Source organism: Coccinella septempunctata, chromosome 7 (assembly GCF_907165205.1).
Source record: "Coccinella septempunctata chromosome 7, icCocSept1.1, whole genome shotgun sequence".
NCBI classification, from domain to species: domain Eukaryota; kingdom Metazoa; phylum Arthropoda; class Insecta; order Coleoptera; family Coccinellidae; genus Coccinella; species Coccinella septempunctata.
The window spans coordinates 31689619-31714026 of record NC_058195.1 but is presented as its reverse complement, the minus strand read 5'-3'; the positions used below and the strand labels follow the sequence as shown (position 1 = coordinate 31714026).

The 24408-nt window shown below is 39.8% G+C and overlaps 1 protein-coding gene across 1 annotated transcript in view; it reads left to right on the top strand.

Annotated features, from left to right (window-relative positions):
• Positions 1-22827, top strand: part of LOC123318065 — an 81306-nt gene extending 58479 nt beyond the window's left edge. Inside the window, exons 3-8 of the mRNA XM_044904756.1 lie at positions 11083-11255; positions 11671-11896; positions 12196-12336; positions 12457-12496; positions 17264-17318; positions 22715-22827. Of these exons, the coding sequence (XP_044760691.1) occupies positions 11083-11255; positions 11671-11896; positions 12196-12336; positions 12457-12496; positions 17264-17318; positions 22715-22784 (705 nt within the window). The 3' untranslated portion in view covers positions 22785-22827. The remainder of the gene's footprint in view (positions 1-11082; positions 11256-11670; positions 11897-12195; positions 12337-12456; positions 12497-17263; positions 17319-22714) is intronic.
• Positions 22828-24408: the final 1581 nt, after the last annotated feature.

Genomic DNA, 24408 nt, shown 5'->3' with positions numbered 1-24408 from the left:
GCACTCTTTCCTTTGGCTTGCAATGGCAAAGCATTCCGTAACCAGGTGAATAGGAGTTTCCTCCTCCTCCCCACAGAATCTACACTCGTCAGTGTCCGACAAACCCATTCTCAACAGATGCTTCTTTAGGCGACAATGTCCTGTGAGAAAGCCAGTGAGTAGGTGTAGTTGGTTCTTACTGAGATCCAGATATTTTTTTGGATCTAGCAGTTTCAAAGTTCCGAAGGAACTTTTTGGAGTGATCCATTCCTGGGAGATTCCGCCAGAGTTTTTCCCTTTCGGCTTTCTCCTTCTCCATAAACTCCTTCTTGTAGGTGCATTTTCCTATACCACAGAAGGGTTCTGGGCCAGTGAGTGGCGTTTGTGCGCTCTCCCTGGCAAGTTTATTGGCCTTCTCGTTTCCTACGATTCCCGAGTGACCGGGAACCCAGATTAAAGAGACCTTATTCTTCTTGCCTACATCATTGAGTTTATTCCGGCACTCCCAAATCAGCTTTGAATCGATGACATAGGAGCTCAGTGCCTTTCCCCAACATAATTGAATCCCGCCTCGGAGATTGAGATTTGCCAAAATAAACTCACCGATTTGGTGGAATCCCTTCAGAACTTCAATCATGAGAATGCAGCTAACGAATTTTCGCGAAGTTACACCCGATTAATACACATTCAAGGAAGGCTGGACTTTATTGTCACTGCAGACACAACACAGTTACAACTAGTTGGACAAATGAAGGCAACTACAGCTAAGGCGTTGGAAACACTAGAGGAGCTACGTCAGAAGAGTAATCGTGAACAGCCGCAGCCATCTAACCGACATCAGAGGTCTCTCTTAGATGTGGAGGTGCCCAGTTCACCTGGTGTGTCACCGATCCAACCAGAACGGATTTCAGGGCTCCGAGAGCCATCGCTTATCGACTTGGGAGATGGTGTCGATCCTCCTGTAGCGGTCGATGTCTCACATACTGGAACACCTGTAAGGAATCCAACATTAGAACAGGTCATGAATGAGACAAGGCAGACATGTACAGCATTACTGCGACAGTTACCAGCGATACCTCTCACGCAGTCACAGGACTGTAGGACAACAACACCTGAGGGTCTGACACAGGGTAGATGGATTAATTCTACACGAAGGGTGTCTTTTCCACACTTACCTGCACCGTGGATAAATCCTGATCAGAACCGAAGTCCCGATCAGCAATACCAACTATCCCGGTACACAAATGGAACATTTCCTTTGATGGCACTGGAAGTGTGACCGGATTTCTTGAGGAAGTGGAGAGGCTGGCTGAATCCCGTAAAGTGTCCCTGGAACAAGTTTTTGAATCAGTTTATGAATTACTACGAAAGGATGCAAGGGATTGGTTTATTCCCAGGAGGGGTACTTTCGAGGACTGGGAGGATTTCAGCAACCAACTGAAAGAAGCGTTTCTGCCTGTTAACTATGAGGAGAATCTGTTGGAGGAAATAAAAAGACGAACACAAGGTCCTGAAGAAAAACTGCTTCTGTATGTTACCCGGATGCAGAACTTATTCCAGAAACTCACCTATACAAAACCATCCGAGGTGGAGCAGATCCGACTCATCCGACAGAGGTTGATCCCGCCCTTACAGCAGGCCTTGGCCTTCCAGGAGACCAAGACGTATGATGAACTTCTCCGTAAGGGGAAAGTTTTTGAACTGGTCCAGTGGCAGATGAGCCAGTACACCCGGCCACCCTCAAAACCAGGTTTCGTGGAGGAACCTCACCTAACGTACACTCCCCGCCAACTGAACCGATATCAGGCGAGTTTTTCTGTGGATACCGGAGAACAGGTACAAACAACTGATCACAGGGAATCAGTCCCGCCTACGCAAGCCAACCAGACGCGACTTTCTCCGCCGGGGGAAAGCCGTCCAAGGCCACCCAGGTCCAGAGAGTCAACAGTCCGGCAACAGGAATCACACCGTCCGACTTCTGGAGACAGGTCCGAAGGTAGATCCGGAAATTCAACACCGCCACCCCGTCGTCGAGCCGAAAATAGCCACGCTGACCGGACCCAATCATCATCAGGGAGGAGAGTGTCCTTCCAGACACAGTGTTTCCGATGTGGTGGATATGACCACATGCGTCGAGAATGTCGCAGGCCACCGAAAATATTCTGTTCTCGATGTCAGAGGGAGAACATTCTCTCACGAGACTGTCCGTGTTCGGAAAACTGAAGGGGAGATTGGAGACGGAGTCGACCACATCTCCCGGAATCTTGACTCCACTGACACCGACCACCTGTAATGATAACCGACCGTTAATAGAGGTCAAAATAGCCGGCAAACACTTCCGAGCACTGAAAGATACAGGAGCGACCAGGAGTTTTTGCAGTCAGGCCGTATCCGATCAGCGTGAGAGTAAAGGAATCACAGGACAAACAATGCACAACAGTTTTGCAGTAATAGCGAACGGAAAAACCACCGTCACGCCGAAACTGTTCACCACCACCGTGCAAATTTCTGACTACACACTGCCTGATTTGAAATTCTTACTGGTGCCAAGCTTACCGGTAGACATTATTCTGGGGATGGATGTTCTGTCGACTTTCAAGTTTTCCGTAAATCTCACTACCGCCGAGTGCTTCCTGGAAGGCCGACTGATCTCGAAACCGATGACTCCCGTCGAAACCACCGCAGAAGTTCACACCGCCGAAGAACACCTATTGGAACTGACAGAATCTCAGAAACAAGAACTGGAGGCATTTCTGACCGAGGAATTAAAGAAGTTCGAAGACCTGTATGGTACAACCGACCTGATTGAACACAAGATCAAACTGAAACCGGGCACCGAACCGATCAAACAACGATACCGACCCCTAAACCCGAAAATGCAGGAGATCTTCAATCAGGAAGTGGACCGTATGTTGGCTGAGGGAGTGATTGAACCCTCCAAGTCATCGTGGAGTTCACCTGTTGTATTGGTCAAGAAGAAAGACGGAAAGTACCGTTTCTGCATCGACTTCCGTGCTGTTAACCAAGTGTCTGTGAAAGATGCATACCCGTTGCCGTACATTTCTGGGATTCTGGACAAACTCCGAAAAGCGAAGTACATCTCCACACTGGACCTGAAACAAGGATACTGGCAGATACCATTAGCAAAGGAGAGCCGTCCGATTACTGCATTTACCGTCCCCGGAAGAGGTCTGTTCCAATTCACCGTGATGCCGTTCGGTTTACATGCAAGCCCAGCCACCTTCCAGAGGTTCCTAGACACCGTCATTGGCCCAGAAATGGAGCCGGAAGCGTTCGCTTACCTGGACGATATAGTTGTCCTAGGGGAAACTTTCGAGGAGCACCTGGAGAACTTGAGAGAAGTATTCCGACGGTTGAGAGAAGCCAATCTTCGTCTCAACCCCGACAAGTGTGACTTTGTGCGAAAATCCCTAAAATACCTTGGACATGTCGTCACCTCCGATGGCATCTGTACCGATCCCGACAAAGTTTCTTCGATAGTGTCTTTGCCAATACCGAAAACCGTCCGAGAACTGCGTCGATTTCTTGGAGTTGCCGGCTGGTACCGTCGTTTCGTGGAGAACTTCTCCGATTTAGTTTCTCCGTTGACTCGATTACTGCAGAAGAAACACCGTTGGAAATGGGGAGAAGACTAGCAGAAGGCCTTCGAGCTTCTGAAACAAAAACTCACAGAATCTCCGATACTGGCTTGTCCAGACTTCACCCAACCGTTCGTTCTGCAAACTGACGCCAGTGACATGGGCCTTGGAGGTGCCCTAACACAAGTGATCGATGGAGAGGAGAGAGTAATCGCCTATGTGAGCCGAACACTAAACCCCGCAGAGAAAAATTACTCCGTGTCAGAAAAGGAATGTCTCGCCATAGTATTTTCCATAGAGAAACTGCGACCGTACCTAGAGGGATTCCATTTCACCGTAATTTCCGATCACATGAGTCTGAAATGGCTAAATTCCATCAAGTCACCGTCTGGAAGAATTGCTCGATGGGCCGTTTTCCTTCAGCAATTCGACTTCGAAGTCCAGTACCGTAAAGGATCGATGAACAAAATAGCCGACAGCCTGTCCCGAAACCCGTTACCGTCCGTAGATTCCGTATGTTTGTCCGAGATAGAAACAGCCCAGTGCAAATGGTACAACAAAAAGTTACAGGAGGTGGAAAAAGACCCAGAAAAATTTTCCTGACTACGCCGTTGAAAATGGAAAACTGTTACGACATTTCTGGGACTCATCCGACTTCACAGAAGATGGAACCGGCCAACCCTGGAAACTCTGTGTACCGACAGAACAGCGAACAGAAGTACTGCAGGAAAACCACGACTCAGAACTAGCAGGTCACATGGGGATTGCCAAGACGATTGCACGGATAGCCAGAAATTATTACTGGCCAGGGATGTTTAGAGACATTGCGAAATACGTGAGGAACTGCACATCGTGCCAAAAGTACAAAGTTTCGCAACAGAAAACCCCTGGTAAGATGCAACCACACCGAATGGCGGATGCGCCGTTCAAAGAAGTATCCACAGACATTGTAGGACCATTGCCACGGTCAAAGAAGGGAAACTCCTACATCGTGGTAATGCAAGACCGGTTCACAAAGTGGGTAGAGTGTCGTCCGTTGCGGAAAGCCACCGCCAAAACTGTTTATTCGGCCCTCTACGAACAAGTCATACTGAAATATGGTTGCCCAAAACTAGTAATATCCGACAACGGAGTACAATTCGACAGCAGGCTATTCAAGAACAGTCTCCGAGAGCTGAACATTGCTCACCGTTTCACACCACCGTATACTCCTCAGTGCAATCCTGTAGAAAGAGCTAACCGTACCCTAAAGACCATGATAGCACAGTTTTGTGAAGCCGATCAACGAACCTGGGATGAAAAGATAGGAGAGTTAACGTTTGCCATCAACACCGCTGAACAGGAGTCTACTGGATTTACACCGGCATTTTTAAATTATGGAAGGGAACTAGAAGTCCCGAGGGCCATTTATTCGACAAACCCCCACAATGAAGAAATGAACGGAGAAAATAGAGACATGACTTACCGTACTCAACAGATCAAACATCTCCAGGAAGCTTATGAGTTCGTTCGTACTAAACTGTACCGTGCCTTCCAGCAACAGGCTCACCACTACAATCTTCGACGAAGAGAAATCCGATACCATGTGGGAGATAAAGTTCTACGCCGGGACCGTCCTTTATCCTCGGCCGTTGACAGTTTCGCCGCCAAGTTGGCTCCGAAGTTTTCCGGACCGTTCACCGTCGTTAAAGTTGTTTCACCTGTCGTCTATGACCTGAAAGATACAGAGGGTAGAAAAATCACTAATATGCATATCAAAGATTTAAAACCATTTCATGCATAATATATATTATTGTCATGATCCGTTAACCGTTCGATAGAAATAACCTCTGAAGGAGGGAACCCGTTATAATTTTTTTTTTGTTACCGAATATATATTATTTTTCCGTCACCGAATATATATATGTATATATTTTTTCCGTTACCGATTATGTTATTATTTTCCGTTTACCTGTTTATCTGAATAACTGTAGTTGCTCGATCAACCAGAACCAGTGCATCCAGACAGTCTCCAAGAATCAGCGGATAGAACCACCCCGGAAGAAGTTGAACAAGTTCCGCATGTCAACCAGTAGGGAGTTAGCCCTCTGTGCCTGTCCAAGAAACCAAGGCCACCTGCAAGAAGAAATCTCGTAAATCTGAAGCACGTTATTCAGCATAATTATAACTGACTACACAATCACAATTCCGTTCAAATTCCGTACAGGCACCACCGTTGACTGAAATACTGTATCTACAGATTTTCATCCGTTCAGCATGCAATTAAATATAAACCAAACCTGTTAAAACTGTCTGAAAAATCTGTTATTTATGTAAGGAATACCAATAAAGGATACTGTTTCACATTGCAACTGAGTATATCCGTCTATTAATCCAATAGATCTAACCAATTTCTATTCTGAACCGAACCGAAATTATTGTACCGTCAATTTAACACTGTCTACCTGAAGAAAACACCGTCTACCTGAAAACAGAAAGCAGAGGAAAACCGCTCCAGGAAGAAAAGTGGACCACGAGGAACGATGAAGATCGGAGAATTTATTGTTAGAAATTACCCACCTGCGAGTCTCCTGCCGGCTCCGAGAGTCCCAACGTCCGTGTAACCAGGTCAAAAGGGGCAGACCAGTTCATTGCGCCCCACGTACCGGAGGTTTTCCACCTGTTGCAGCTCCCACGAATCCTGGGTAACCTACAAAACCACGATGGAATTCAAACACCCGCCAAACACAGTTAAATTAGGTACTCACCGGAGGGATGAAGCATGGCACGTTTCCGACCGGCGATGAAGATGGATTTCCACATAGAGAAAGAAGATTTTCCACTATTAAATACCCACATCATGTGTCCACGGAACGCTGAACAAGGTTCTTTGACAAGATGGCGGAGACCTGCGCCGAGGTGACTGACGCTGACGTTTCTGCGTGCGCATTGGAACTACCCTTTCCAACCATAGAGAGGAATAAGTACTTGATTGAGTTGTGAACTGGTCACGAGTATAGGTGGCGCGCGCGAAAGTAAGGTCATTATTTCTAGGGGTAGATAGAGTCGTGAAATTAAACTCACTATTTCATCGTAAGTTAATTTCTTCCGAGCTGAGGAGGGTGTAATGAAGTCCAGTTTTCTGAGGAAAATTGGAATTCATTTTAGTGCATTTCTTTCGTTTTATAATAGATTTCCGTCTTTGAAAATATTTTAATTCTCGAATATTCCGTTCGTTCATTCCGATAGGCAGAGTAAATGTAAAAAACCGCTTATCTGTGTTTCACGTTGTTTTTCTTACATGCCGCTGAAGATTTCGACGTTTTTCATCTGTTGATATGCGATAAACCGGAGCTGACGACGTTTTTCATTCTTGTCGCATTCTGGAATTTTCAGATTTTTACCGTGAAAGGGGATATGCCTATAAAAGCAAATTTTCCCCCCGCGACGGTTACTTTTGACTTTTACTTCAGTTCTTTCACTTCGCTTCAGTATTTTCGATTTTTCGCTTTCTAACGTGGTGACTTCTGTTATAAATTCAATTAATTTTCGGTATTTCTTTCGCCGTTGAAGAATAATCATTTTGTGTTTGCATCAGTGCTTAGAAATAATTTTTTAGTTTTTCTTTTAAATCCTTTGATTTTCGAGTGCTTGAAACAAAGGAGGTAGGTCCCCGTCTGTACCGTTCAGTTTCTTTGTTAGACCTACGCCGTTACTTCCTTAACTTTGACACTGCTGTACTGTATCTTTTTCTGTTTTATTTTATCGTTCTTTACCCTGTTTCGCGAGTCTGACTTTTCCCTTCGCTATCAGTCATGGCGCGTAAGCCCTTGGGGTACTGAAGGGAAAGTTCCGTCAACCCCCCTGTCCACGTTCCGCGTCATAAGTGTTAAATCCGAAATCTCTTCTTTTCTGTCAGTCATGGCGTGTTATAACCCTTGGGGCAGAGAATAAGAGATACCGCTCGTAGTCAGTGAAATCCCGTAGTTGCGCTAAAAATAGACCTTTTCTTCGCTGTCAGTCATGGTGCGTTATAGCCCTTGGGGCAGCGAATAAAAGTCTCGAACAGATCCGCCCTTATTGTGTTTCATTTCCGGAGAAATACAACTACATACCGATACCTTATAGCAAGTCCTTAGCATTCGTTCCGTCAGTTCTAGTTGGCGCATTTTTATTGAACCGTTAATTTTTCACTACACCCGGTATAAATTTCATAAAGTGCTCGTGACCGGATAGGATTTCCCGAATGTATTTTCACTTATAGAATCACTCATATTTTATATCACACATATCTCCCTTGTACATATAATTAGTTTCCGAAGGTGTGAATAAACTTTTACATAATTCGATTTTGACTTCTTCGTTGTCGCTACCACCCTAGACAACATCGAGCTCTGTCTCCGGCTAGCAGCTACTCTGGTAGGTTTGCTATTCTTCCTATTGAAAAGAATAGCTGGCGCTCGAGATTAAGTTTCCTCCGAGTAAACCACGTTACAACTGTTCATATTTCCCTAGTTGTAATAATAGCTATAAATAGCTGAAATCACTAGTCATATTTCCCAGGTGGTTATTGTTATCGCCATGTATGGTGAACTGTTTACATCTTTATATTAGTTTGAAAACAGAAATAGCTGAGGATGTATTTTCCATTCAATCTTTCTGCTTTTTGAAATGATTAATACCTCGACACCCGCCTTTCCCAAAACGAAAATCATCATCGACTAGAAAATTGCCAAGGAGTTTTCTATTCATTTCGCTACTCTTTTCAATCCTTCTAATATTATCAATCCTTCCAATTGCGCTAAGGAATATAAAAATGTATAATCTCCCGAATGAATATCTAAGACCAGATGCTGGGCCTACTTATTTATTAAAATAAGTCTTTGATCCAAGGTTTTTTCTTGACAATCTGGAAGAAAGTCTGAATTGTTCCTATTCATAAATCGGGAGATGAACAACTTTGAGAGAACTATGGGCCTACATCTGAATTGTGCATCATAGCTGAAATATCAGAATCACTTGTATCATAACGTTGATCAGAATGGGTTCATGGGGAGACGTTATATCGAGACAAATTGTATATTTGTCCCTTCTTGAGGAGATGAATGCTGGTTTGAAGTTGAATGCTTTCTATTCTGACTTCAGCAAAGCCTTTGACATTGATCGTAGTATTTCAAATAGAAGGCTAAAATTTATAGCTTCTTATATTGATAACAGACGTCAATCAGTGCTCATCATTGTTTGTTCATCCTAAAGAAAACTTTGGGACTTTTGCTGCTGAATATATATGTCAAGGACATTGTACAGTGGTTCAGATTTGCTAAGTTCTTCATGTATACTGACGATCCGAAAATTTTTTGTATCAAATCTAGTTTATAAGATTCTGTCTAGCCTCAGGAATATCGGAATAGATTTTTTGTCAAGGAAACTTGCATCATATTTTTTATTTTCTAGCATCATCATTAGTCCCACTCAGTACATTTTTTGGGTTTGTTCTGTCATGTACGCCATTTAAATGAATAAAACCCGTCGAGCTTTTATACTCTTTGAACCGTCCATTTCATCTGTCACTTCGGCGAAACACGTATTTTCACCCAGTGCAACCATTTGACTCGAGATATATCTCTCCGTGAGCGACTGCAACTCCATTTCTCTAAATTTTTCGAGATTACAGATGACTCAAATCGATGGAGGGTCTACGCTACATCAGTACATCAGTACCATCGAGAATTTTATCATCGACTCAATATGAATTCGAAAAAAGTTCATGATTTCTTCCGATTCATAATTTTCAGCCAAACAATGAAGAAAGAATGACGAATAGATAATGTGTTATTCATGTTCTAATTCGCAAAAACAAGATCTAAACAATGGCTACTGCCGCAAATGCAAAAAGATAACATTTTCCATTCAACTTCAAAGCATGTACCTTCCATGAGATCGAAATATCGGAACCAACATATAAAATGAACCGAAAGAAATTTCTTATTCTTATATACAGGAAGACTGGTGACGTGAGAGACAACGGCTAAGTGGTGATATAATGACGATTCGGATTTAAATGTCCCATAGGGGTATTGCTCTCGCAGGTATAAGGTGATTTATGATAAAATGTGAAATCTATAAACTTCCATATCTTCGTTAATATCACGAGCTTGTTCCTATTAAAAAATTTTATTGACGTTAATTATTTTTTTATTCTTGGGTGTTTATCTTTGAGAGATTTGTGCGGACACATGTGTCGGCTGTGGTATTCCCTTGATGTGGTATTCTATAATCTACGCTATCGAAGCAGTTGATGCAAATTTTCCAGATGAAAATGTTATTTTCTTTTGGTGTTTTGATGTTGGCTTCTTTTCCATTCAAAGCGTATTTTTTTCCGATCACTATCACTTGAAAAAACATCTTAACTTTTCATATTTAAGCACTCATGCAGCTCAAAAATGTAGAATCAAATCCAAGAATATGGCAAAAAACAACCGCACGCTGCAGATGCTACACATGCAATGTATATGTCGCAGGCTTATCATAATATCAGTCTTATTATAGTACGCCTAGGCTTTTTCAATATCACTAGGCGAATTGTAAAATTAACAAAGTAAATGAAAATCGGACAATATGACTGATTATTTAAGACGTGTTATAATACGCCTGACGCTTCTTAGTCTTATTGTTAATGTACGTGATATTTTTGGAACTTGACTGTAAAAAATACGTCGTATTATAATACGACTGGCAGTGTACCAGGCAAATCATAGAAATCCCTTATGGGACAAAAAAATTAATAATTATAGATTTTGATTATTTATTACAACATAGACTATCCTTATCACATTTGCTTGTATATTTCATATGGGATTTGATTTGATTTGCGAAAACACTCTTTGAATCCCTGTCCTTCGAATTTTGGAAATAATCTTAAAGCTTTCCTTGAGGAAATTACCCTATTCTCTGGAATATTAATCACTTCATTACTGTGGCAATCTCATCCCTCGAAACCATCGGTTTAACAGTCCGTGGATGGTACCAATTTGGTGAACATCATTAGAAATTTTTACTATGGGTCCTAAGATATCCAGAGGTCCTCTGGATTCCAAAATCTTCGATTGCTACGGTTTGACCTATCTCAAGAAGTTTTAATTTCTTATTACTCAAGTTCAGCATTTTTTCTGTGATATTGCAATATGCTGATTATTGCTGTGATATTGCAATATGCCTAGTCGTATTAAACAAGCCTAATAGGCGTATTATAATATGAGTGATTTTACAATAAGACTACGACATATGTATTATGGACTATCTGCATCGAATTCATTATATCTGGGGAATTAGAACTCCAATTTATCTAATTCTATCCATCCAAATCTAATAATAGAAAAAGTTTATGATATCATAACATTTCATGAAGATACAACTTGAGAACTATATGTATTAGTGTGATTTGTGATTGTGGAAATCATCATAACGTCGCGTCACTTTGGTCTATTTTCAACCGATTCTAAATTTATTCTTTTATTTTTCTCAGGTTCCTCCAATGAAGGATGATCCAGAGAGAAAGAGAATAAACAGCATACTGGGAGATTATGCGAAGGTGAAGCACTTATTCGAGGGAAATAAGGTCTTGATCGCCCCCGGCTTCAACCCTATGTATGCCGTGCAACCGAGGGCACACATGCCACACCATCCATCAGCAAACAGGTTAGTAATTTAAGAATACACAGGAACAAACTAACGATTAAATGTGTCTAAACAACGCTATTTTCAACTTGTTTCAAAATGCTTCTCATCATTGATCAGAAGACTGTCAATGTTGAGTTTTTGTGAAGATAGATATTTTCTTTGTTCTAGTTCTTTCATTACACAAAAAATTGAGCTCATTTCAGTGATGATAAAAAGTAAAGAAACGAATAAAAAATTTTGCCGTTTCGTGTACGATTTGAATTTATGTGCCTCCTAACATAGACTTTTGATCTCTATCCAGTTGTTTTTCTATCTGGTTTTGACAATCATGTTTCTATATAGTGACAGAAAATAAACGCCTTGTATCTTCATATGTAGCCCTTGCTGAAACACCTTCAATTGACAATATACTAATTTATATTTTTTCTTGCAGACGGCCTCTTGTCGCAGCCAAGCATCCAGACAAAAACCACCATCCTGGCTTTCCCTTTGGGCCCGATGGACGTCACAAATGTGACCCTTGTCAGGGCCATAATGTTAGGCAGGGTAACGCCTACAAACAGTACGCGAACGGCACACATCGACAAATCATGCGTCATTGTGAGGCTATGGGTTGCTCTACTCATAATCAAATATTCTGCGCTGTCAACCCTGTACCGGTAAGTTTAAACCATGAATTGATCGCTCTGGAATTAGAACTGAATTATTTTGGGTTTAATATCTAAAAGCGTGCATTAATTAGAAATACGACGTGAAGTCGCAGGGATGATTCTCTTTCCACGTCCAATTGCATTTATTGAACGACTCTTACTTTCTCTCCTTCCTTGAAAATCTTTTTCAGCCAACGTTCTGAATACTTAACTAACCTGAACTCCGATCCCTTAAAGACTCTTCAGACATATCAAATTTCATCAGCAGAAGAATTTATCCACAATAGTTACAGCTGATTATGTTACAGGACCCAATAAATCAACCTCCATCGAACGTTGAAGTGGACAGGGCACTTGCGGAAATGGTAATGCTGAAAGCACCAATTTCGCCCATTACCAAAATAGATATGAACCACAATGGATTGTTCTTCCATCAGCCTACAGCAACGGTGAGAATAAAATTTTCATATCATATATTAATGATATATGCTCTGTATGTTCATAAAAAGAAGAAGAATTCACTTGGTTATCGTTTATAACTCATTCCTCAATCCTATGTTCAATTTCAGCAACCATTGATTCCTCCGGCCAAAAGCTTTTCTACTCTGAGTAAGTAAAGTCATTTTTCTTTGTATCGTGATAGACTTTTTCGCATGCATAATAACCTGCAAAACTATTAATTTGTAGTTACTTCTTACCAATCTTTTTTAACAGAAAACCATGATTTTGCTCATTTTGATTCCACTCTTGTACTTTCAGATATGTAGCAATCATATCATCTGCATGCCTCCTTTTATCGATATTAAATTTTCTCCTTAGGTAGCATCTGCATTTGTCAATAAATTTTTCTTTTGACTTCATTCTCTTCAACTTTCCTAGCATCTTGTAAAACTCTATTTGTTGAGACACCTGCCTTCAATTGGTCTACCAAATTTGTTTCTTCATCTTTTGAAAGTCTCTTACTGCGAAGTTCATCTTCATGTCCTACATGTGTTTTTATATAATGTAACGTCACTTCTCCCACAACATTAATATTAGAATTGATGAATTTTAATTTATAATTCAGCAGTAATGATCACCATTTTGTAAAAATCTAGCTTCAAATCTTGAAAGGCCCACTCCATTCAAATGCATGGAAAGTATCAAAATTGATACTTCCTTCTATTTTAATCTTGCTTTTGGTACACAAATCCTGAAATTCATATTCGGTCAGTAGATATCTATAACTAAAGTTTATTTAAATTATATAATACCCACCTCTTGTATCACTCCTGTTACAATTATAAATGAAAACTTGTGGATCAGTTTTGCTACATGCGTAATCCACATCTCTGTTCTCTAGGGCTTTCCATGATATGAATTCTTGAAAATTTGCTAATTTTAAATCTATCTACACTTCGTGAATATTCGTCAAATGTTACACTAGATGTTCATGACGTGAGAATGGTTCGTATCTGCATAAGGGACAAATAATATGTTTCTTTAGTTTATTTTCTAGGCCAATTTCAGGATGCAGGGTTTTGATATGCCTGTTCCTGAGGAAGCAAAGTATTTGTCGCACGTTTGACAAAAAAATTTGGCGTCCCTACAAAGTGCAATCGGATCAGATATAACTTACATGAAAATAAATTACTAAGTAAGCGGCAACCTTTGATTTTTTATGACAACTTGAAAAGAGTCAATTGAATGGTTCAATTAGCAATAATACTTGCGTATCTATTACAATGCTTAATCCACTCGAAATATAAGATGTTAACGCAAGATTGCAGGAGATTCGTCAAGAATCAAGATAACTTTAACAATCACGCTGTATAGTTACGTTTTAATGTCCGTTGATGACGCCTCGCTGTCTGTTTTCTGTGGTCGTCTAACCTCTGTGGTCGTCTAACCTCACCTGTAACTTGTGTTCGGTCGGAAATCGGCAAAAGATTAACAAAGCAAGAACAAAAATACAGTTATTGGCCCCAAGTCCTCCTGTGACCCAACTGCTACCCTAAGGTCACGGAAATCGGCAAACAAAAATGACCAGATCAAGTTCAAACGTCAGTACTTTCAGCTAGCTAAACGTTCTAAAGAAAAAGGAAAATAATGACAAATATCACCCCAGTAATGAAATGCTACTTCAAGTAACTGGCCTTGAACTTCTAAACTTTTCGTCGTACACTCCGAACTCACGGAAAGCACCTTTCGCACACTCTTCTCTTTAGCACCACGATCTCAATTCAATCTTCTCTTCACTTTGCAGGGCCTTGAAAGAAAAAACCCTTCTTCTTCGTTGTTCTGATATGATAACAAAAAGAATTACTTTGTCGAGAACTGCCCTTTTTGATTCCGCAAAAAGATGCATAATCAAATATCATTCTCTTCTATCTTCAAATGAAACCCAATATTGGAATCTTTTATTTCGGAAGTTATGTAAGAAAAACCGATTATCGTTGCGTACCTTCGCCCACTTCAAGATGCTGACGGAATTTCGAAAGATTGTAGTAACTTTAATGATTTCGAATATGAGTTTATTAGATAAAGAGGCTTCATTTTTTGGTGTTTTATCATTCCTGAAAATATTGCTTGAGCTGCCGTTATTCGTTGAAAAAATATGATGTAAAGGGCATTTTTCATCAGAAATAAATGCTGACGATGAAAGAAACATTTATTTGTTTAATTGTACCTATATTAACAGGGCCGCCGTCAGGACCGGCAAACCGGACACCCTGCCGTGGCGGCACATTCTGGGGGCGGCAAGTCAGTTGATTAAATAATACCAATTTTTAATCCAAAGGTTTTTTTTTAAATCGAAAAGAGGAACATTAATAATTATTAGAGTGAAATCGAAAAGGCGGCTTTTTGCGCTTGGTCGCCAAACAATTCACATATGTTCTTCTCAAAGTACCGAATAAAAATGCATTTCAACGAGAAAGAAGGGGAATACCGCCAGATGGAAGACGATCAAAGATGCCGCATTCTACTCATATGTAACTATCAAAGTCAGCCTCTAAATATCTCCACCGCAGCGTCCCTTTTTTTGAGTTATCGCTCTCTAGCCAGTCGGTCTCTTCGATAAACGTCACGGACTGTATAGTTTTTATGACGGCTTCAATAACAATTCAGAAATAATTTTTGTATTCTGTTTGCTAATCTGAATTCGAAATTTTCATTTCTGGGAGGAATTCAAAATACTTGAGAAGCAAGAGTAGGTACCTATCAACCCTTTTCGACAGTATATCGTGTTTATACGAATTGAGACTGTTGTAGATTTTCATATATCTCTTTATCTGTGGATTTTAAAATTTCAAATTTTCAAACGTATGTATGTAATTTACTGTATGATATCGGCGCCGGCGTAGTTAGTAGATATATAACCCACTCTTTTGTATTTCTTTTTTTTTATGGATTTTTCAGATTCAACATTTACTCAACTCATGAAAAAAGACTTATCTCTGAAAATTCACATTTTGAACAGGTTGTACGTTAATCCATAAAGAATTATGTACTTGAACTCAATATAGTCACAGCAAGGTGGCAAAATGTCATTTTGCGGGGGGTGCGAAATTTTATTTTGCCGGGGCGGCAAAATGACTGGCGTCGGCCCCGTATATTAATTCATTTCATTAGTCTTACTCAAAAGAGCTGTTTGAATGGAACCATATTCTGAATCAAATTCAAAATGCTGAAACGTATCCTTGGGAGTTGGTTATGGCATTCTGGACTTTTTCATAGATGAAAGGAATATATTGGGATTTTTGGAATTTTTTTAAAATCCCAATATATTCCTTTCATTCTATTCATAATAGACGATAACTTAAGAGCATTTTTCATAGATGTTATTATAGTTTACTCAGAAAAGAAGGGGATCATTCCCTTTTTCATTGAGAAATATACCTCTCAAGGTCCAATGAATAACGAACTGTGCGATCTACAGACGACTCTCGTCACAGACAACAGTAGTTTCTGATTGTCGTACTTCTTGGGAAATATGATTTTCCTAGTCTAAGGGTAAACGGACAACCACATTTTCGTCATTTTCCTTGTTCTGGCTTAGACGCACTTCTTCGGCAGATGACAGATCTACTCGAAGAAGTAAATCGAACCCAAATAAAAAGCACCCATCAACCTGAAAAAACGAGCTATCGCTAATTCCCAACAACACTAAAAAAAAAAATTATACATATAATTACATAAACTTTCGCTACGAGTGTTTCGATTTGAACACGAAGACACACGCGCTATCGTTCGCCTTTACGGCGTATGTGCCAATACATTCTATCAAACTCCAGAGGTTGGCTTCAAGTTCTCAAGATGAACAAACACTACGTGTATGGGCGGCTTTATATTTCCAAATGGTTGGGACTGGATGCGCAGTGAGACTCATGCCGTAATTGAGGGTCATATTTAATTGTATATTCATTTATTTCAAGACTATCAAAAGACCTCTTCAAGTAGAGCATATTTTCGAATCAAATTCATAATGTTAAAAATGATTATTGTAGGTTATTCTCGAGAGTTTTATTGATTTTAGTTGTTCATTTCTTCTCTATCTCTCAAGCCCCTTTGTAACAGCCGAGAATTCTCTACCAAATTGAAAACGGCAGAGATTAGTTTGTATGAAACTGAACAGTGAAATCTACCGAAAGTGCGTATGTAACGGAAAAGAATTCACGGCGCATGAATTCTCAAGTTAATTTTCCAGAGAATTCTTGGGGGTTGCAAACGGACTTTATATTTCTTTCAGCGTCACCCATTATAACCTGACAGAAATGGATTTCGATAATTATCGTCAAATTTCAACCGAAATCATTAACAAATTATACATACAGTGTGTGGCGCAATGAATAGATAATATGGTGCCTGCGGGCTGCGGGTAGACCTTATGGTGGTTCAGAAAAATATATTTTAAGTTTTAAGTTTAGTAAAAGTCCCTTGGTTTCCGGTAGGCTTCATATTATCCATTCATTACGCCACACCCTGTATAAACCATTTGAATTACAACATAAGTGTTTTAGCGATACTATCAATATTAAAACGAAATTGCGTTATTATCGATCGTAAATACTTTCAACTGTGAATGTATAAATACACTGGAATCGATTATTAACCACTAATTTGTTATGAATATCCTTAACGGACGCTTATGGTAGCTGCTCGGCAATATCCGTAAATTTTGCGGCCAACTTCATGGCTATTTTCACGCAGATTAAATAGATCTGAGGTTCGTTTAGTTCCATTTTAATATCACTGATTCATCTCAATGGGTTGAGTAGGAGGACGAAGAAAGTTACAGTTCTGGTTCATTTCGTGTTTCAGCATTTGTTTAAGATCTTGGATTCATTTCAATGTAGAAAACCTTCACTAGAATTTAAAACTCTCATTTTTTTTCAGAACGAAATGAGAAGCCTCCCGAGAAAACCGTGCACAACATCTCTGGGACATCAGTGTAAATATTCCTCTATCAAACCCTTTCGAATCGCATTCCTTACCTAAGATTCGCTTTAAACTATTCCTCAACAATTGTTCTTAGGTTATCGTCCATTTAGTTAGATGAAATGAAAGAATATTGGGAATCTTGGACTAATTTTATTTATTGTTCCTCAATACAACGCCGACGTTTCGAAACGACTTGTTTCTTTTTCAAGGCTAAAAATTTAAACACATTAAAATTTTCATTCGAGATCATTCGCACATACAATTACCTAGTATTCTGAACAATATCGTCGACATAGATTTAAGTTCGGTTTCATATTTCAAAGAGATCTAATTTTTGAAAAACTTTTAATGTTGTTTCAGGAAGACGCGGAATATTGGCTACGACAGATGACGTCGTTGTTGGCATGTGACATAGAAATTTTTGACGTTCGTCGAGTTCGTGTTCATCTGTCGCCGCCACTAGTCTTTGTCAGGGGTGTACTCTTCTATATCGGGAAATTCTGTATCGACTGATCAATGAAGGTTAAACACAAAATACACAAGAACATACAAAAATATGCAAGGACATGTAAAAAACTTCTCGATTATACGGTGTAAATCACAGACTCATCAATAAAACTTCAGTAGCGGTACTATTTTAGTTGGATTCCTGTCATCTATTTAGTCATCCATTAAGTTGCTGTAGATGATACTTAAGTGTTCAACGTCTTCTCGGTGGTTTACGGTGTTGTTGCGTCTGATCTGTATCATCTCGCTTATGTTCCTTCTGTATCCGTTCTTCTCTCTATCTAGGATCTCTACGTTATCAAAATCAAACTTGTGGCCGGTAGTCATCTGGTGGTGTGTAACCGCTGTTTTGTTGTAGTTGGTCACGTCTTCACAGTCCCTCTTATGTTGTCTTATCCTTTCCTTCAGGTATTGTTTAGTCTGACCCACGTAGCACTTGTGACAGTTTTGGCAGGCTATCTTGTATACTACTTCAGATTCAAGTGTACTGGGTGTTTTGTGCTTGAGTTGAGTAAAGAATCTTTTAGTAGTACTTAAATTGTAGTAGGCGCATCCACTTTTTAGATTTTTGAATAGTCTGCTAACACGATGGGATAGGTGTGGTATATACGGGAACTTGAACCTTGAGATCACATTGTTGGGAGTGTTGTGGTCGTTGTCAGTCATATTTTGAGTGTGTGCCCTTATCGCTCTATTTATTATGTATGTTGGGTAGTTGTTTTGGGTTAGAATCTCTCTCACTTTTTCCAAATTGGTCTCGTGGAACCTGGTGTGGCTGAGATTTAATGACCTCCTTATGAGGTTGTTCATTATGTTGTTCTTTTGCTGCATACTATGGTTACTATAGAAGTTGATGCATCTGTTGACACTCACTGGTTTGGTATACCAGTCGGTTATCAAATTCGGTCCTTCTCTAATTATTAACAGGTCAAGGAAAGGTATACACATGTTTTTTTCTTCTTCGAGAGTGAACTGGATTTTTGGGTGATATGAGTTGAAGACTGTCATAGTGTGTTGTACCATGTTGGAAGGAACTAGTATTAGTGTGTCGTCAACAAATAGTCTGAGGAGTGGGGTGTCAAAACCTAATTTGTCCAGGGCATAGTAAAATGCTTCGTTCATTACTAGTTCGGCGAATGCTTGGCTGGCTGGGGAACCCATGGCGGTGCCGTCGAGCTGCTTGTAGAACTGGCCCTCGTAGACAAAATATCCAGTGTCGAAACACAGGCTGACCAGTTCTAGGAATCTTTTCTTACTTAAGTCCGTGTGGCATCTTATGTATGGCCATCTCTTTTTAATGATGGAAAGCACAAGTTCTTTTGGAACGTTAGTGAATAAAGATGTTACATCTAGCGATATGAGGATATAGCCTGGTGGAACTTCTATATCCTTTAAGGTTGAGGCTAGTGAGAAATAATCTTTGACGCTGAATATTGAGCTAGATAGTGTTGCCCTCAGAATCTCGTGTACGTGTTTGCCTATGTTGTAAGTGGGGGACTTAATGCAGCTAACGATGGGTCTCAAGCTGAGGGTGCTCTTGTGGACTTTACGTAGGCAGTATAATTTAGGTGCTATGCTGTTGTGTCTAATTAGATGTTTGTATTCAGTCTCTGTTATATAGTTTTCATCTTTAAGTGTTTTGATGTACTTGTTGGTGTGTCTCTGGATTTTTGGAGTTGGGTCTGATTGTAGTCTTTCGTAGGTATTCTCATCACTCAACATCTTCTCTACTTCGGACTGATATTCCTCTTTGTACATAAGTACTGTTGCACCACCTTTGTCTGCTCTACTAATGGTGATGTCTTGGTGTTCTCGTATGAATTTGGTTGTCTCCTTCAAATATTTGTCCATTGTGTTATTTCTTCTTGTGTGTCTCTCCCTTTTTTTATAATTGCTGACAATGTTGACGGATTTGGATCTATATGTGTTTTTCTCCTCTTCGGTTATTGGTTGAACTTTAATGAAGCTCTCTATGTCTTTTATGATGGTTTCCATTGGTATATGTTTGGGTGGTAGGCCAAATTTGGGGCCTAATCCAAGTATCGTCTTCACTTCATTAGGTATAGTAATATTCGTGTAGTTGGCTATGTATTTGTCACATGTTGTGATGGGCAGAGGGGGAATCTGTTGGTTCTTGAGAGTCTTGAGTTTGTTGACATTTTTGGATTTTATGTTACTGAATTCTCTTCTGAATCTGGTGTTAGCAATGTCAACAAGTGTTTCGTATGTTGAGTTGTCGATTGTAGTGGTAAGCTGGTCTCGGAGTCTTTGTATTCTTCCTTCTAACTGTCTGATCTTCCAGGCGGTTATCTTGATCTCAACGTTTAGGACTGATCTTCGGAATGTCTTCATGATCAGGTCTACTGTACTCTTGTATGGATGTTCGTCGATTTGTAGTGATAGAATTTGTTTTATGTTGTTTATTATGTGGTTTGGGAATACACGATTGCTGCGGCAGCTTAACAGGAATATTCTTCGGTTGTATAGTGATGCCAGTTTTATCCGTGATGTCAAAAATAATTTGCACGTATTACACACGTGTGTGTAATACGGAGAAAAACACATATAGATCCAAATCCGTCAACATTGTCAGCAATTATAAAAAAAGGGAGAGACACACAAGAAGAAATAACACAATGGACAAATATTTGAAGGAGACAACCAAATTCATACGAGAACACCAAGACATCACCATTAGTAGAGCAGACAAAGGTGGTGCAACAGTACTTATGTACAAAGAGGAATATCAGTCCGAAGTAGAGAAGATGTTGAGTGATGAGAATACCTACGAAAGACTACAATCAGACCCAACTCCAAAAATCCAGAGACACACCAACAAGTACATCAAAACACTTAAAGATGAAAACTATATAACAGAGACTGAATACAAACATCTAATTAGACACAACAGCATAGCACCTAAATTATACTGCCTACGTAAAGTCCACAAGAGCACCCTCAGCTTGAGACCCATCGTTAGCTGCATTAAGTCCCCCACTTACAACATAGGCAAACACGTACACGAGATTCTGAGGGCAACACTATCTAGCTCAATATTCAGCGTCAAAGATTCTTTCTCACTAGCCTCAACCTTAAAGGATATAGAAGTTCCACCAGGCTATATCCTCATATCGCTAGATGTAACATCTTTATTCACTAACGTTCCAAAAGAACTTGTGCTTTCCATCATTAAAAAGAGATGGCCATACATAAGATGCCACACGGACTTAAGTAAGAAAAGATTCCTAGAACTGGTCAGCCTGTGTTTCGACACTGGATATTTTGTCTACGAGGGCCAGTTCTACAAGCAGCTCGACGGCACCGCCATGGGTTCCCCAGCCAGCCAAGCATTCGCCGAACTAGTAATGAACGAAGCATTTTACTATGCCCTGGACAAATTAGGTTTTGACACCCCACTCCTCAGACTATTTGTTGACGACACACTAATACTAGTTCCTTCCAACATGGTACAACACACTATGACAGTCTTCAACACATATCACCCAAAAATCCAGTTCACTCTCGAAGAAGAAAAAAACATGTGTATACCTTTCCTTGACCTGTTAATAATTAGAGAAGGACCGAATTTGATAACCGACTGGTATACCAAACCAGTGAGTGTCAACAGATGCATCAACTTCTATAGTAACCATAGTATGCAGCAAAAGAACAACATAATGAACAACCTCATAAGGAGGTCATTAAATCTCAGCCACACCAGGTTCCACGAGACCAATTTGGAAAAAGTGAGAGAGATTCTAACCCAAAACAACTACCCAACATACATAATAAATAGAGCGATAAGGGCACACACTCAAAATATGACTGACAACGACCACAACACTCCCAACAATGTGATCTCAAGGTTCAAGTTCCCGTATATACCACACCTATCCCATCGTGTTAGCAGACTATTCAAAAATCTAAAAAGTGGATGCGCCTACTACAATTTAAGTACTACTAAAAGATTCTTTACTCAACTCAAGCACAAAACACCCAGTACACTTGAATCTGAAGTAGTATACAAGATAGCCTGCCAAAACTGTCACAAGTGCTACGTGGGTCAGACTAAACAATACCTGAAGGAAAGGATAAGACAACATAAGAGGGACTGTGAAGACGTGACCAACTACAACAAAACAGCGGTTACACACCACCAGATGACTACCGGCCACAAGTTTGATTTTGATAACGTAGAGATCCTAGATAGAGAGAAGAACGGATACAGAAGGAACATAAGCGAGATGATACAGATCAGACGCAACAACACCGTAAACCACCGAGAAGACGTTGAACACTTAAGTATCATCTACAGCAACTTAATGGATGACTAAATAGATGACAGGAATCCAACTAAAATAGTACCGCTACTGAAGTTTTATTGATGAGTCTGTGATTTACACCGTATAATCGAGAAGTTTTTTACATGTCCTTGCATATTTTTGTATGTTCTTGTGTATTTTGTGTTTAACCTTCATTGATCAGTCGATACAGAATTTCCCGATATAGAAGAGTACACCCCTGACAAAGACTAGTGGCGGCGACAGATGAACACGAACTCGACGAACGTCAAAAATTTCTATGTCACATGCCAACAACGACGTCATCTGTCGTAGCCAATATTCCGCGTCTTCCTGAAACAACATTAAAAGTTTTTCAAAAATTAGATCTCTTTGAAATATGAAACCGAACTTAAATCTATGTCGACGATATTGTTCAGAATACTAGGTAATTGTATGTGCGAATGATCTCGAATGAAAATTTTAATGTGTTTAAATTTTTAGCCTTGAAAAAGAAACAAGTCGTTTCGAAACGTCGGCGTTGTATTGAGGAACAATAAATAAAATTAGTCCAAGATTCCCAATATTCTTTCATTTCATTCCTCAACAATTTCCGCAGCGATCTTAGAATACAACTGGCCTTGTCCGATCCAAGCGACGACGAGGAGGAAAGCAAACTTCATGTATAAAAAGGATGCTGTCTCCCCTAGCGACGAAACCAGGCGCCAAGCGCATCGTCGCAGATGATCACAAGACAAAAGAGAAAGATCATGAATAAAAAGGTGAATGTTGAAAAATTAAAAGAGAAGAGCTATTTGAAGGTCAGAATTACAGGCCGAAGACCAAACAGCATGGAGATAAATAATCGAAGGAAAAGCTCTACAACGAATAGGAATATAAAACACAAAATTTAAGTTTCAGGCTTGGCGAAAAACACAAGGACGACATAGAACTGAAATAAAAGATGAGGAAACGAGAACACAGTCAGACTTCTTCCGGTTCAGTAGAAGGTGAACATTCTTTAAATGTTAAAACTGACGAGTCACCATTGAAAAAAGCTCATAGGTGTCGAATATCAAAAATATTTATCTAAACTTAAGAAGCATCAGCAGAAGAACACGCATAGCAACGATCAGCTTCAACAAGTAGCTAAAGCTTCAGTCAGAGAAGTGTGGGCCAGCACAATTTGACAGCAGAAATATAAAGACTCAAAGCTTCAGGAGATACAGTGTCCGACCCTTTAAATCATTGTCAGTTTTACATTAATGCGATTTTTCACTTTCTTCTAACTTGGGATGCTATGGCAAATGAGAGGAGCACAGATGCCTCAGCTTTCACGATATTCATGAACATATTCTCCCTGATTAAATATGTTTTCCGAATAAGCAACACGTGCATTCTCAAATGTTTTTGGTGTTTTTGAAGTAAGTACGAATACAAATATCTGTTCAACACTCAATTATTGAAGTTTTCGAAAGATACAGTTCTAATAATATTTTTCTTATTTTCCAGTTGCCTAGGCCCATCAAAAGTATACTACATACTAGTACATACCCTTAGAAATAAGGAGAATAGATAATACGGAGTCCGGAAAAGAATAACAGATTTTTATAGAAGGTAAGTTCGATAAATCTTGTCGAATCAAACAGTGAAACAATGTCATTGAGCTCAGTAAAATAAATACTGGAACTTTACATCTCTACTTTTCCAAAGTAATCCATATAAACAAGCAGAATCATATTAACACGATTTATTTTTTCTCAGAGTGCTGCTACAACGTCTGCACATCCTTCAAAACAGATTGTGGCCAAACAACAACGCATCGCCAGTGTCATCATCAGACCCGCCGTAAGCGGGCGTGCAAGGCGTGCCCGGCACAAGGGCGGCAAATCCAGTGAAATTGAATTTTTTTTTTGGAGGGGACAAACAACTTGGTAAGCGGGGAGAGGAGAAAAAATTTTTCTGATTGGCAGCATTTATCAATAACGTTGAAAAGACATGAAAAAAGCGTTTCCCACAGTGAAAATGTGAAATCGTAGGTACAATTGAATATTATGCTAAAAAATAAAACTACTGTAAATCAAACGCAACTGAGACTATTAGAATCGAAAAAAACAATGGTGTGATGTATTAGAAATAATTATAGCCGTTTTAAAATTTTTATCCCGTCAATGTCTGGCTTTTCGGGGGTCGTAATGTGGTCAAAAACATTATATGAACATGATAATGGTAATTTTCTAAAAGCAATCGAAATGATAGCATCCTTTGATTCAGTGATGCGGCAACATATTCATAGAATTCAATCCTCGCAAT